General features: G+C 37.4%; 1 protein-coding gene across 4 annotated transcripts in view; it reads right to left on the bottom strand.

Annotated features, from left to right (window-relative positions):
* The window catches only part of ZNF568 (zinc finger protein 568), a 31,340-nt gene that overhangs the window by 6,410 nt on the left and 12,016 nt on the right, over positions 1-12,914 (bottom strand). For all 4 annotated transcript variants that reach the window (XM_017506451.2, XM_037730726.1, XM_017506449.2 and 1 more), the window contains 2 exons: positions 8,471-8,597; positions 8,101-8,196 (listed from right to left, as the gene is read on the bottom strand). In XM_017506451.2, coding sequence (XP_017361940.1) covers positions 8,101-8,196; positions 8,471-8,540 — 166 coding nt within the window. In that variant the 5' untranslated portion in view covers positions 8,541-8,597. The remainder of the gene's footprint in view (positions 1-8,100; positions 8,197-8,470; positions 8,598-12,914) is intronic.

The following is a 12,914-nucleotide window of genomic DNA, read 5'->3' as shown; positions in this document are numbered from 1 at the left end:
TTGACCAGGATGGTCTCGATCTCTTGACCTCGTGATCCACCCGCCTCGGCCTCCCAAAGTGCTGGGATTACAGGCTTGAGCCACCGCGCCCGGCCTTGCATTTTTAATATATATTTTATACACACACACACGCACATACACACACACTTCTCTCTCCCCACCCATTTGCACATAAAACATATTCTAAACACTGTTCTGTACACTGATTTTTTTTCACTTACATGTACTAAATGGAACCATGACTTCTCTGACTGTAACTTAAGAGTTTTGACATTAAAATCATATTTTTCATATTTTACATATGAAAAAAATAAAAATTATATCCAAAAAGATAAAATGCCAAAGCAATCCCTAAAAGTATAGAAAAAAACTGAAACAGGTAAACCTACTTATCAAATGAGGACCATAATCACATAGAAAATTACTTCAAGTGACCTTAAACATAGTAGTTTGACTATATATCCCTATCAGAATATATTCTAAGGAAGAAAACCCCAAAGAAATTTTAAACTACATTTAGTTGTCTTTTTATTATTAGTAATATTAGTATTACTGTTAAATTGAAACTAATATATAAAGAAAGAAGATAGATCACTCAGTTTTACTCCCTAATGGTCACTTGGCAATGTCTGGAAGGTCTACAGACATTTTTGTTTTTCACAACTGGAAAGATGAGGGGGAGAAAGAGGGGTGGTGCTGCTGTTACCTAGTGAATAGAGGCAGGGTATTCTGCTAAATGTCCTACAACACACTAGGCAGTCCCCCAGAGCAAAGAATTCTCTGGCTCAAAATGTCAATAGTACCAAGGGTGAGAAATACATATGAATTATAGAAATAATTAATGTAAGAAGGAGCCAAGATTTTCAGCATAAAAGGTAAAAGGACCCTGAACTTTTTTATTTTAATTGGATATATCAACATAAATTCATATATATATATATATATATATATTTTCCTTTTAAAAGATGCATTTTTTTTTTCCCTAGCTCGTCCACTTAAAAGCTCTGGAAGCAATAACTCAGTACTGAAGAGCAACCCTAATACCCAGATTGCAGTCTCCAATATAATCTACTGCTAAAACAGGGAAAAGCTTTTAAAGAAATGGCTATTTCCATGTCTAGAGTGGGAAATTTACAGGATTAGCCGAAGATCCCTCTTGCTAAAGATGAGACAATTTGAATATTAATATATGGGCCTGGTACGGTGGCTCAAGCCTGTAATCCCAGCACTTTGTGATGCCAAAGTGGGCTGATCACTTGAGGCCAGGAGTTCAAGATTAGCCTGGCCAGCATGGCGAAACCCAATCTCTACTAAAAAACACAAAAATTACAGGTGGTTGTGAATACCTGTAATCCCAGCTACTTGGGAGGCTGAGGCACAAGATCTGCTTGAATCCAGGAGGTGGAGGTTACACTGATGACATCTAGGCAACATCTAGGTTGCCTAGATGACACCACTGCTCTCCAGCCTGGGTGACAGAGCAAGACTCTGTCTCCAATATAATAATAATATATGAAAAACATTATTTATATGCATATAATATATTCTGATGCTCAAATTATATAAATTTATAATGATTTAACTGGACAAATTTTGGAAACCTCAAGGGCACCAATCATTATTCTAAAAGCTTTTAAAGAGAAAGAGTACTTGTTTTTCCTGGCCTGAGAAGCTGTATTTCAATGAAATTAAAGAGTTAATGAGAGAGTTTTTCTTTATGGGAGAATTTCAGCTAATAAAAGTGAAAGAGGCTCTAATAAAATAATGGATCTAGGCTATAATGGTCAATATGTGCTAAAATCCTTAAGTGAAAGGTCAATAGAGATCACTGAAATATGAGGATTTGGACTGACAACACATGAATCTACTGATCAATCCCAATTATGTCTGTAAGTGGGACAAACTGACACAGATGCAATAGAATGTACACAACATCACCTATGAAGTATACCTGCCAAAGATCTGAACCTGCATCGAGTAAAGCCAGATTATAGAAAAAATGGGATGAAGAAACATGTCAAACACCACCACGAGAAGGTTAAATGCCAAATCCAGAGTAACGTACTTCTAGAGCAAGGGTTGGCAAACTATACCCACAGCGTTTTTGTATAGCCTGTGAACTAAGAATGTGCAGATTTTATTTGAATCCTGATTCAAATAAGCCAACCATAAGCAACAGTCTTGAGACAATGAAATATATAACGGAGACAAAGTAGCAGATGATAGTAAGAAATTATTACTAATGTTGTTAGGTTAGAAATATTGCAGGATTTAAAAAAAATCTCTTGGCAATACATACAGTAGTATTTAAAACAAACCGTAAAGTAGTTCAGCAAAAAACCAAAACAACAAAACTGGAGTGGGGGTAAGAGAGAAATCGAGTAAACACATCTAACAAAATGTCGGTAACTGTTCAAACTGCGTGATAAACACATGAGGATTCCTTGTATTATCTCTCTCTTCTTATGTTTGAAAATGACTACAAAAATATTTACAGAGCAGTATAAACATTTGTTTCAAAATATGCAGGTTGACAACAAAAGAAATAGTTAAAAAAAATAAAAAATAATTGACTAAAGGAGGTGAAATGTGAGGTCAGAGCAGAGCATTGCTATAACCCGATATTTCTACTGGCTCTCTAAAACAAGTAATATATAGGCATACTTTGCAAAAACTAAAAATGCATATTAAAAAGAAAAGAAATGGTGTAAGAGAGAAATAATAACAGCTACATTAGGTTAAGAGAAACAAATGATAACCCAAGTTCTCATTACTTTTGCTTAGTTAACTGTCATATGATCCTGACAAGTCTATCGTCTGTCCAGTCTGCATACCACAAATTAATTTTCATAAAGTTCAAATTCCTTTATTTCACTTTTTTTTTTAGTTTTTTTTTTTTAATTTATTTTATTGCATTTTAGGTTTTGGGGTACATGTGAAGAACATGCAAGATTGTTGCACAGGTACACACGTGGCAGTGTGATTTGCTGCCTTCCTCCCCAAACTCCTTTATTTCTATATTAACACACTTGAAGATTAGTCTGTCCAAACTAAACACAATCCAAAACTGGTAATAAATATGGAGAGAGCTCCACCTTTCCATCTAATTACATTTCATTTTTATATGTGCTTAAAGAACAAGACATATTAGAAATAGGGAGGTCTGATTTTATTGAATAAAAAGTATGAAGCTGATCAGGAGGCAAGCCATCTTTGATTCATCATAGTGTTCTAACATGAGGTACTATCATCTTATCCTATGTTCATTTCTATATACTGAAACTGTCTTTATATCAAACCCCATTGTGTTTTGACTTTTTTCTTTCATACTATGACCCAAAATGATAACATTCTAACATCATTAGTTCTAGACTGGTTTTCCACGCCTCTGGAGTACTATCAACTGTGGATAACTTAAAATTCAGATGACTAGATGTTTTTTAACCTTCATATTCTATTATAAGCTGCCTCCATGCACAGGGCAAAACTATAGCTTCAGTGATTAAAAAAAAAAAAAAAAAAAAAAAAAAAAAAAAAAAAAAAAAAAAAAAAAAAAAAAAAAAAAAAAAAAAAAAAAAAAAAAGGACATGAATGCTGGCAAAATTCAGAACTTTCTGACTCCACAGCAGAAAACTCTTCCTTGATTTCATTAATCCCTTACATTCATCTCTCTTCCAATTAGGCCATGTTTCTAATTTTACCCCACAAACAGACATGCTAATTTTACTTCTAAATATTTTGTTATGTTTTTTAGTTTTTAATAAGTGTAAAAAATCTATAGATCTTACAGGAAAATGGCTTCTGCCCAAGATGGAGGGCAGTGGCATGATCTCAGCTCACTGTAACCTCCACCTCCCGGGTTCAAGGAATTCTCTTGCCTCAGCCTCCCAAGTAGCTGGGACTACAGGCACACACCACCATGCCTAGCTAACTTTTTTTTTGTATTTTTAGTAGAGATGGGGTTTCACTATGTTGACCAGGCTGGTCTTGAATTCTTGATGTCGTGATCCATCCACCTCAGCCTCCCAAAATGCCGGGATTACAGGCATGAGACACTGCACCTGAATACAGCCCTTCTCTTAAAACTTTTTTGGTGTTTTTTATCTGGTTTACTCATTTACTAAATAGATGCTTCACATGCAATTTAACATTCAACACTCGCTCACTAGACAGTGACTATGCCCTGTTTTTCTGACTCTAGCCTGATTTTGTCCACATTTATTTAAAAAATCTATAGGTAAAATTTTAAAACAACCAAAAATAAGAAAAGTCTTCCCAAATTTAGCTTTACGTCAATTCGTGAATCATTAGTAAGAAGAATAAAAGGTTTTCTTTCTCCAGATGGACTAATAAACAAGTGGTAGACATCAAAATATGAAAATATATGTAAGACAGTATGTTTTCAGGCTCCAACCACGCTGGAAGACATGTAATAGAATGTTAGTCGAGAGATGGGCAAGACCAGCGTAGGCTGGAAATGTTGAGGACCATTTACTATGAGATTAAACTTAAATAACTGCTAGAATTTAGGTTAACAGCATTCATAATTAACAGCAGAGACATGAAGAGTTTCAAAATTCTGGAGGCATTAAAGATACATATTCCAATGCTGTCATTTCTAGAGTTAAATACCTATTTAATAGCATGAACACAGATATAGCATGAAGATACTCAGAGGAAAAAGAAGTCTACTGTAATTCAGAACTGCTTTGGAGAGATCTCATCATCATCAGTGAGAGATGAGAAAGGAGTCATGTAAAAGATATTTCATAAGAGGAAATAAACAATAAACCAGAACCAAGGAAGAATTTGAATCCTTTAGAGAAGCCCAAAGAAGAAAGACATTTCCAAGAAAAGTGAAATGGAACAAATACAGAATAGAGGATTTCCTATATCAATTGGTAGAATTAAACATATGTCTCTTCTCCACTCTGCAAACATGAAGAAATAGAAAAAGAAAATACATCTTCTGGCCGGGCACGGTGGCTCAAGCCTGTAATCCCAGCACTTCGGGAGGCTGAGGCGGGTGGATCATGAGGTCAGGAGTTTGAGATGGTAAAACTCCATCTGTACTAAAAAATATAAAAATTAGCCGTGGTGCATGCCTGTGACCCCAGCCACTCGGGAGGCTGAGGCAGGAGAATTGCTTGAACCCAGGAGGCGGAGGTCACAGTGAGCCAAGATCGTGCCACCGTACTGCAGCCTGGGTGACAGAGTAAGACACCGTCTGAAAAGAAAGAAAATAAAAGAAAATACATCTTCAGGGCCGGGTGCAGTGGCTCACGCCTGTAATCCCAGCACTTTGGGAGGCCGAGGCGGGTGGATCACGAGGTCAAGAGATCAAGACCAACCTGGTCAACATGGTGAAACCCCGTCTCTACTAAAAATACAAAAAATTAGCTGGGCATGGTGGCACGTGCCTGTAATCCCAGCTACTCAGGAGGCTGGGGCAGGAGAATTGCCTGAACCCAGGAGGCAGAGGTTGCGGTGAGCCAAGATCGCGCCATTGCACTCCAGCCTGGGTAACAAGAGCGAAACTCCGTCTCAAAAAAAAAAAAAAAGAAAATACATCTTCAGTGAAACTTAAAGATAGCTAAACTCCATCCCCAGAATAGGAGGAATGAACAGAGGATAGACTGGATCAAACAGGGAAGAAACCCAGAGATAGCAGTTTCTGTTTCTTATCTCAAACAGAAAGTACAGTATAGGGAAAAGAGTTCTGTAAAACAGAGGCATCCCCTTTTGGGCAGAATGAATGAATCATTTTTTGCCAGATATCTTGAGACTGTGGCAGGAACACAATGGATTTCACCTGGCCCTGATAAATGGTATACAGGTAGGGCTGAACAAGGAGATACAAACAGCCATTATTCTTGTATAAGCAGTTTGTTACAGGATAGGAAGATGAAGAGACACTGAGTTCTAGAGGAAGTATGCAAATAATAATCTCTCTTTAACTTGGGAGAATGAAAGGGTAAACCAACTCTCAACACAAAATGTTGTATAAATAATTACCAGCTCAGAGCATTTTTCTGGACAGTCTTCAACACTATCCTTTTGTAAATAGTGGGTACAGCAGGAAATACCTTCATCCAAAGATGACAATGATAACCATAAAAGAAACCAGCATGAAATCTATACAACGACGTTTCAAGGAGCAAAAAACATGAATCCACAAGTTGAAAGGAAAAACCGATAATGATTGACCAATACCAAGACATAGCCTCATAAAGCCACTTAACCTTTAAAGAAAAAGAAACCTATAGGTATCCATGAAAATAAGTCACCTATGAGGGGAAATAATCAGGCTTCAGACTTCTTCAAGCAACATTCAAATCTAGGAAACAACAGAGAATTGTCTAAATCCCTCAAGTAACTGTCTACAAAACCCTTTGGAAAAGAAACTACGGCTCAAGCATTTTACACACGGCCAACTATCAACTGTTAACCAATATTAAAAAGGTATTTTATTATATGCAAAACCTCAGGGACTCCAGTTTCTACTAAATTATAAGCTCACAAGGACAGGATTTTGTTTGGTATACTGTTATATATCCATGCACAGAATAGTATTTCATCCTTGTTCTTACTACTAATAAATATATATATATATATATATATATATGAAAGCTATTGATTTTTACTTGTTAATTTGATATCCTACCACCTCACTGAGTTCTCTTACTATTTGTTGTACTTTCTCAGTTGGTTCTCTTGTGTTTTCCAGGGCTACGATCTCATTATCTGTAAATAAGGATGGTTTTACAGCTTTCTTACCCATTATTACAGTGAAATGTACAAAAGCCACAATGGGAAAACTTGGAAAGCTCCATTTCTAAAGGACACAAAAGAAGATATGAAAATCTGAACAAGGATAGAGTGTGTTCTTAGACAGAAAACCTTGGCATTAAAAGGATGATAAACTTCTGAAAGTGAATTCATGTATTTAGCACAATTGCAATAAAAATTCCAACATGCTTTTCTCTGGAAATAGATGGCCACGTCTAAAATTCATATCGTAAAATAATAAAAAATAGCCAGGACAACTCCAAAAAAGAAGCATATACAACTGAGGAAAGGAAGAGACTGTATCAAGGATAAGAGGAAGATTTACTTTTGCACAAAAAGTATAATATTGGTTTTAGGGGCATAATACTGGTTCCACTGGTTATATTCGTTTTAACCAAATATGGACCTCCTGTATTTTCAAAAAATTAAAGGAATGGAAGGCAGAAATAAGAAGAAAGGAGATATCATGGGATTTCTAAGTCAGAAACTTTTACTTTTTTTTTTTTTTTGAGACGGAGTTTTGCTGTTGTTGCCCAGGCTGGAGTGCAATGGCGCGATCTCGGCTCACCGCAACCTCCGCCTCCTGGGTTCAAGCAATTCTCTTGCCTCAGCCTCCTGAGTAGCTGGGACTACAGGCGTGCGCCACCATGCCCAGCTAATTTTTGTATTTTTAGTAGAGACGGGGTTTCACCTTGTTGACCAGGATGGTCTCAATCTCTTGACCTCGTGATCCACCCGTCTTGGCCTCCCAAAGTGCTGGGATTATAGATGTGAGCCACCGCATCCGGCCAGAAACTTTTACATTTCTAAGCCACAGGATTGTGAGGGTTGTGAAGTACAATGGGAAGTGAAACTACTGTTAACTAAACATAAGTCTAAGGCTTTTTAAAATGGAAAGAAATGAAAAAAAAAAAAAATCCTAAGTGTGAAACAAACATGTTTTAAAATTACTACACAAGAATGAAATGCTGAATGCATAAGAAAATGAAACCATGAACATAAAGAAAGAGCCCAAGGATCATAGAGAGGAATGATAATCCTGAAAGTAATGCTGTGAATGAATAGGGAAGGTTGGTATTATGAAATCAGATAGGGCTACTGGCTCTCCACATTTTAAAAGAGGAAAATATCTGCAATATAGGAAGAATAATATCTAGAAATTTCACAGTAATCTAAAGTACTCCATACCATTTATCATTCTAGAAGACTAGGGCCTTTAAGAAAATCCTGGAAATTGTGATGTGATATCAACCCTTCACTGAATAACTCTCATGTGGCTTTCTCATTCAGAGCTGCTTTTCACTTATTCACCTGGACAGTGCCTCCCAAACATTTCTTCCTCCATCACCCAGGGCTCCTCTTCTTGCTCCAACTTGAATATCACATCCGGTTTGGTGACCTGACAGCCTATTACAAGAAAGAGCAAAGGACTTGGATGTTAATGCTGGAGACAACCATCCAGATTTTGTGCTAAGTCCAAGCATGAAAGTTTATGAAAGATGATGATGAATGAACTTACAGAATGACACAAAGTAATTAGCCTTTAACACTGAAGAGTGGAATACATACACTCATGTGGAGAAAGGAAAGGCCAGACTCATCTGGCAAGTTACAGTCTTCACACATTTCAGAAATGGAAAAGAGTTATCTGTTAAATTGCAAAGCTACCAAGCTACCTTACCCACTGTGACTAGATTGCTGTAGTTCTCCAGCATCACATCCCGATACAAGTTCCTTTGAGCAGGTTTCATTTGCTCCCATTCCTCCTGGGTAAGGTCAACAGCCACATCCTTAAATGTCACTGTTTCCTGTAAAAACATAACGCTAATTCATTTGAAGTCAAAATTAGGCACTGTGATCAAAACAGTAAGAACTTGTTTAGCTGGTACTCAGAGGTCAGAGGTCACTAAAAATCTTATTGGGTCTTCATATTTACTTAATTTAACATTATATTGTAGGGAAAATACAGCATAGCAGAAATATCCTTGAAGGGTATGTTAGTTATTGAGTCAGCAAACTTATTCATTCATCATCTCTTATGCAGGAAGCTAGAGACAGTGGTCACTGATTTTTACTGGGCTGTGACAGAGATGGAAGAATTGAACATGACTCATGGGTAACTAGCTCAGAACCTGTCCAGATGTTTATGTGATCTAGGGAGAAAGGGAACATGGCAGAGAGTAGAGAGGTAAGAGAAATAAGGCAAGAGGAGGGAGGAGAGGCATGAAAATTTGAACATGCAAAGCACGAAATTCCTGTAGGACAGGGTATCCAATCTTTTGGCTTCCTTGGACCATACATAAAATACACTAACGAAAAAAAAAAAAAAAAAAAAAAAAAAAAAAAAATCACACAAAAAAATCTCATAATGTTTTAAGAAAGCTTAAAAATTTGTGTTGGGCTACATTCAAAGCTGTCCTAGGAGGCATGTGGCCTACTGGTTGCAGGTTGGAGAAGCTTGCTATTGGACTTTCAGATGGAAATATTCACTATGGAGTTAGATATAAGAAAGGAGATGAAAAATTTTTTAGTCATCAACCTAAAATTGGGAGCTGAATCCACAGGTGAAGGATGTGAGCACCTGTAGAAAATATACATGGTGGGTAATACAGCTAAGGACAGAGTCAATAGTTAACCATCGAAGAAAGGCACTCAGGTTTCAGTCTTTTGTTTGTTTTATTATTTTTATTATTTTTAAAAATTTAATTTTATTTTATTATTTTTTTAAATTGCATTTTAGGTTTTGGGGTACATGTGAAGAACATGCAAGATTGTTGCATAGGTACACACATGGCAGTGTGATTTGTTGCCTTCCTCCCCTTCATCTATATCTGGCATTTCTCCCCATGCTATCTCTCCCCAACTCCCCAACCCCTGCTGTCCCTCCCCTATTTCCCCCCAAAAGACCCCAGTGTGTGATGCTCCCCTCCCTGTGTCCATGTGTTCTCATTGTTCAACACCCGCCTATGAGTGAGAACATGCGATGTTTGATTTTCTGTTCTTGTGTCAGTTTGCTGAGAATGATGGTTTCCAGGTTCATCCATGTCCCTACAAAGGACACGAACTCATCGTTTTTGATGGCTGCATAATATTCCATGGTGTGTATGTGCCAAATTTTCCCTGTCCAGTCTATCATCGATGGACATTAGGATGGGAATTAAATCTATGAGAATGATATAACAGAAGTCAACAAACAAATGCCAAATTTCTAAAAAAGAATGTGATTTGATCAAGAGTATCTAGCTCTTCCCATTAAAAAAATTATATATCCAAATAAGGAAATAAAGAAAAACGTTTTAACTGCAAACATTCTCTAGGGGGAAAAAAAAGCATCTGCATATCCCACACTTAGGGGAATTTATCCAAGAAATAGTACAAATGGGACAAGATAAAATGGGAAATATAAATGGAAATCTCCAAAGGCTGAATTTCTTTCTTTCTTCTTCTTTCCCAGACAGAGTCTCGCTCTGTTGCCCAAGCTAGAGTGCAGTCGTGCGATCTTGGCTCACTGCAACCTCCACCTCCCGAGTTCAAGCAATTCTCTTGCTGCAGCCTCCCAAGTAGCTGGGATTACAGGCGCCCACCACCATACCTGGCTAATTTTTGTATTTTTTTTATTTTTATTTTATTTTATTATTATTTTTTTTTGAGACGGAGTTTCACTCTTGTTACCCAGGCTGGAGTGCAATGGCGCGATCTCGGCTCACCGCAACCTCCGCCTCCCGGGTTCAGGCAATTCTCCTGCCTCAGCCTCCTGAGTAGCTGGGATTACAGGCACGCGCCACCATGCCCAGCTAATGTTTTGTAGTTTTAGTAGAGACAGGGTTTCACCATGTTGACCAGGATGGTCTCGATCTCTTGAACTCGTGATCCACCCGCCTCGGCCTCCCAAAGTGCTGGGATTACAGGCTTGAGCCACCACGCCCGGCCCTAATTTTTGTATTTTTAATAGAGACAGGGTTTCACCATGTTGGCCAGCGTAGTCTTGGAACTCCTGGCCTCAGGTAATCTGCCCACCTCAGCTTCCCAAAGTGCTGGGATTTCAAGTGTGAGCCATCACACCCCGCCCAAAGGCTGTATTTCAATTAATGTTTCTCAGAAATGATCTCTAAGATGTTGAGATCATTGCTATCATTAATGTTATCATCATTGTCATCTACTGACTACTTGTTACATGCTAGGCAATGATATATTTTGTTATACTAGCTTTTAAAATTCTAATAAGGCTATAAAGTAGCTACTATTATCATCCTTTTAAAAGGTAAGAATACCTTGATAAGTTTAATATAAACACTGGTAAAAATTTTTAAAGATTAAAATTTCTGGAAATTGTCCTAAAGGCATATAGCAAATAAAGAACCATTTAATAATAATAATTATAAACAACTAAAACTTTGGGAAAAAAAAAAAACAAAACAAAAAGAAACTATAACAGTCCATGGCATTTGAGCCACAATCTGCAGGTTTAAATGCTTCTCACCAGTTATGCATGTTTTACTGGGGATTAGGTCCATGGAATACTTTACATTGCTATCCTAGAAGTGGAACTCCTCTCAACTTTTTATTTTTGTTTTTTTTTTCTTCTCAACTTTTAAAAACTTATTCTATTTTTTTATTACATGTTCTTTTTAAATCCTAAATTTGAATAATTGTATTATTTTTCTTGTTTTAGGCTTGACAAATGTGAAGAGACAAGGAAATAAATTTATCTGCAACAGGGTTATGGCAAAGTTTAAGTTTAAGGGCACACTCAGAAACAATGGAGATTTTGGTGGTGAGCAATTAAGAGAAGGTGGTAATTCTTTGTATTTATTTGTTTTATTTTATTTTTTGTAAGAGATAGAGTCTCACTCTGTCGCCCAGGCTGGTGGTATCAGGGCTCATTGCAGCCTCAAACTCTTGGGCTCAAACAATTCTCCTACCTTAGGAGTAGCTCTTCACAAGCATGATTATAATAGTTCACTATAACCTTAACCTCAAGGGTTCAAGTGACCCTCTTGCCTCAGCCTCCTGTGTAGTAGGCCTATTAAGCCTTCTATTATAGACTAAAATATTTTCTATCTTGGAGCGTGCTCTATATAAACTTGAGAAGAATATGTATTCTGTTGAACAATGTGTTATATAGATATCTGTTAGGTCTGGTTGGTGTATGGTGTTTGAGTCTTCTATTTTCTTGCTTATAATCTGCCCAGGCTGGAGTACAGTGGCACCATCTCAGCTCACTGTACCCTGCACCTCCCAGGTTCAAGTGATTCTCATGCCTTAGCCTCCCAAGTAGCTGGGATTACAGGCACTCCAGCCTGGGCAATAAGAGTGAAACTACGTCTCAAAAAAAAAAAAAACAACCAAAAAACTAGAAGGCAGGCAGATTGCTTGAGCCCAGAGTTCAAGGCCAGCCTGGGCAATATGATGAAACCCCATCTCTACAAAAAATACAAAAACTTAGTTGGGCATGGTGGTGGTGTGTTCCTACAGTCTTGGCTACTGGGAGGTTGGGGAATGGGACTGAGGTGGCAGGATCACCTGAGCCTGGGAAATCAAGCATGATCATGCCACTGCACTTCGGCCTGGTTGACAGAGTGAGACTCTGCCTCAATTAAAACAAAAAGGTACTAAGATGATGATCAAACTAAATCCAAAGTAACCAAAAGGAAATAAACGAACATTAGAATGGAAATTAAAGAAACTCAGAATAGAAATACATTGGAATCAATAAAACTAAAAATTGACAAAATGGACAATATGACTGAGAAAGAAAAGAGGGAAGACTCGAAATATTAAAATCAGGAATAAAAGAAGAGACAAATGTACATGTATACAAATGTATACAAAAAATATGTATATATTTACATACATACAAAAAATGTATGTGTGTGTGTATATATATATATATATAAATATTTTTTTCAATTCTTCTCCAATTAGTCTGCACTATTCCAGTGAAAATCCCCAATAGGATTTCTTCCTAGAACTAGATAAACTAATTCTAAGATTCAAATGGAAGCCCAACGCCGGGCGCGGTGGCTCAAGCCTGTAATCCCAGCACTTTGGGAGGCCGAGGCGGGTGGATCACGAGGTCAAGAGATCGAGACCATCCTGGTCAACATGGTGAAACCCCGTCTCTA

The sequence above is a fragment of the Cebus imitator genome, unplaced genomic scaffold, assembly GCF_001604975.1.
Source record: "Cebus imitator isolate Cc_AM_T3 unplaced genomic scaffold, Cebus_imitator-1.0 Scaffold356, whole genome shotgun sequence".
Classification (NCBI taxonomy): Eukaryota; Metazoa; Chordata; class Mammalia; order Primates; family Cebidae; genus Cebus; species Cebus imitator.
This window is presented reverse-complemented; position numbering and strand designations above follow the sequence as displayed.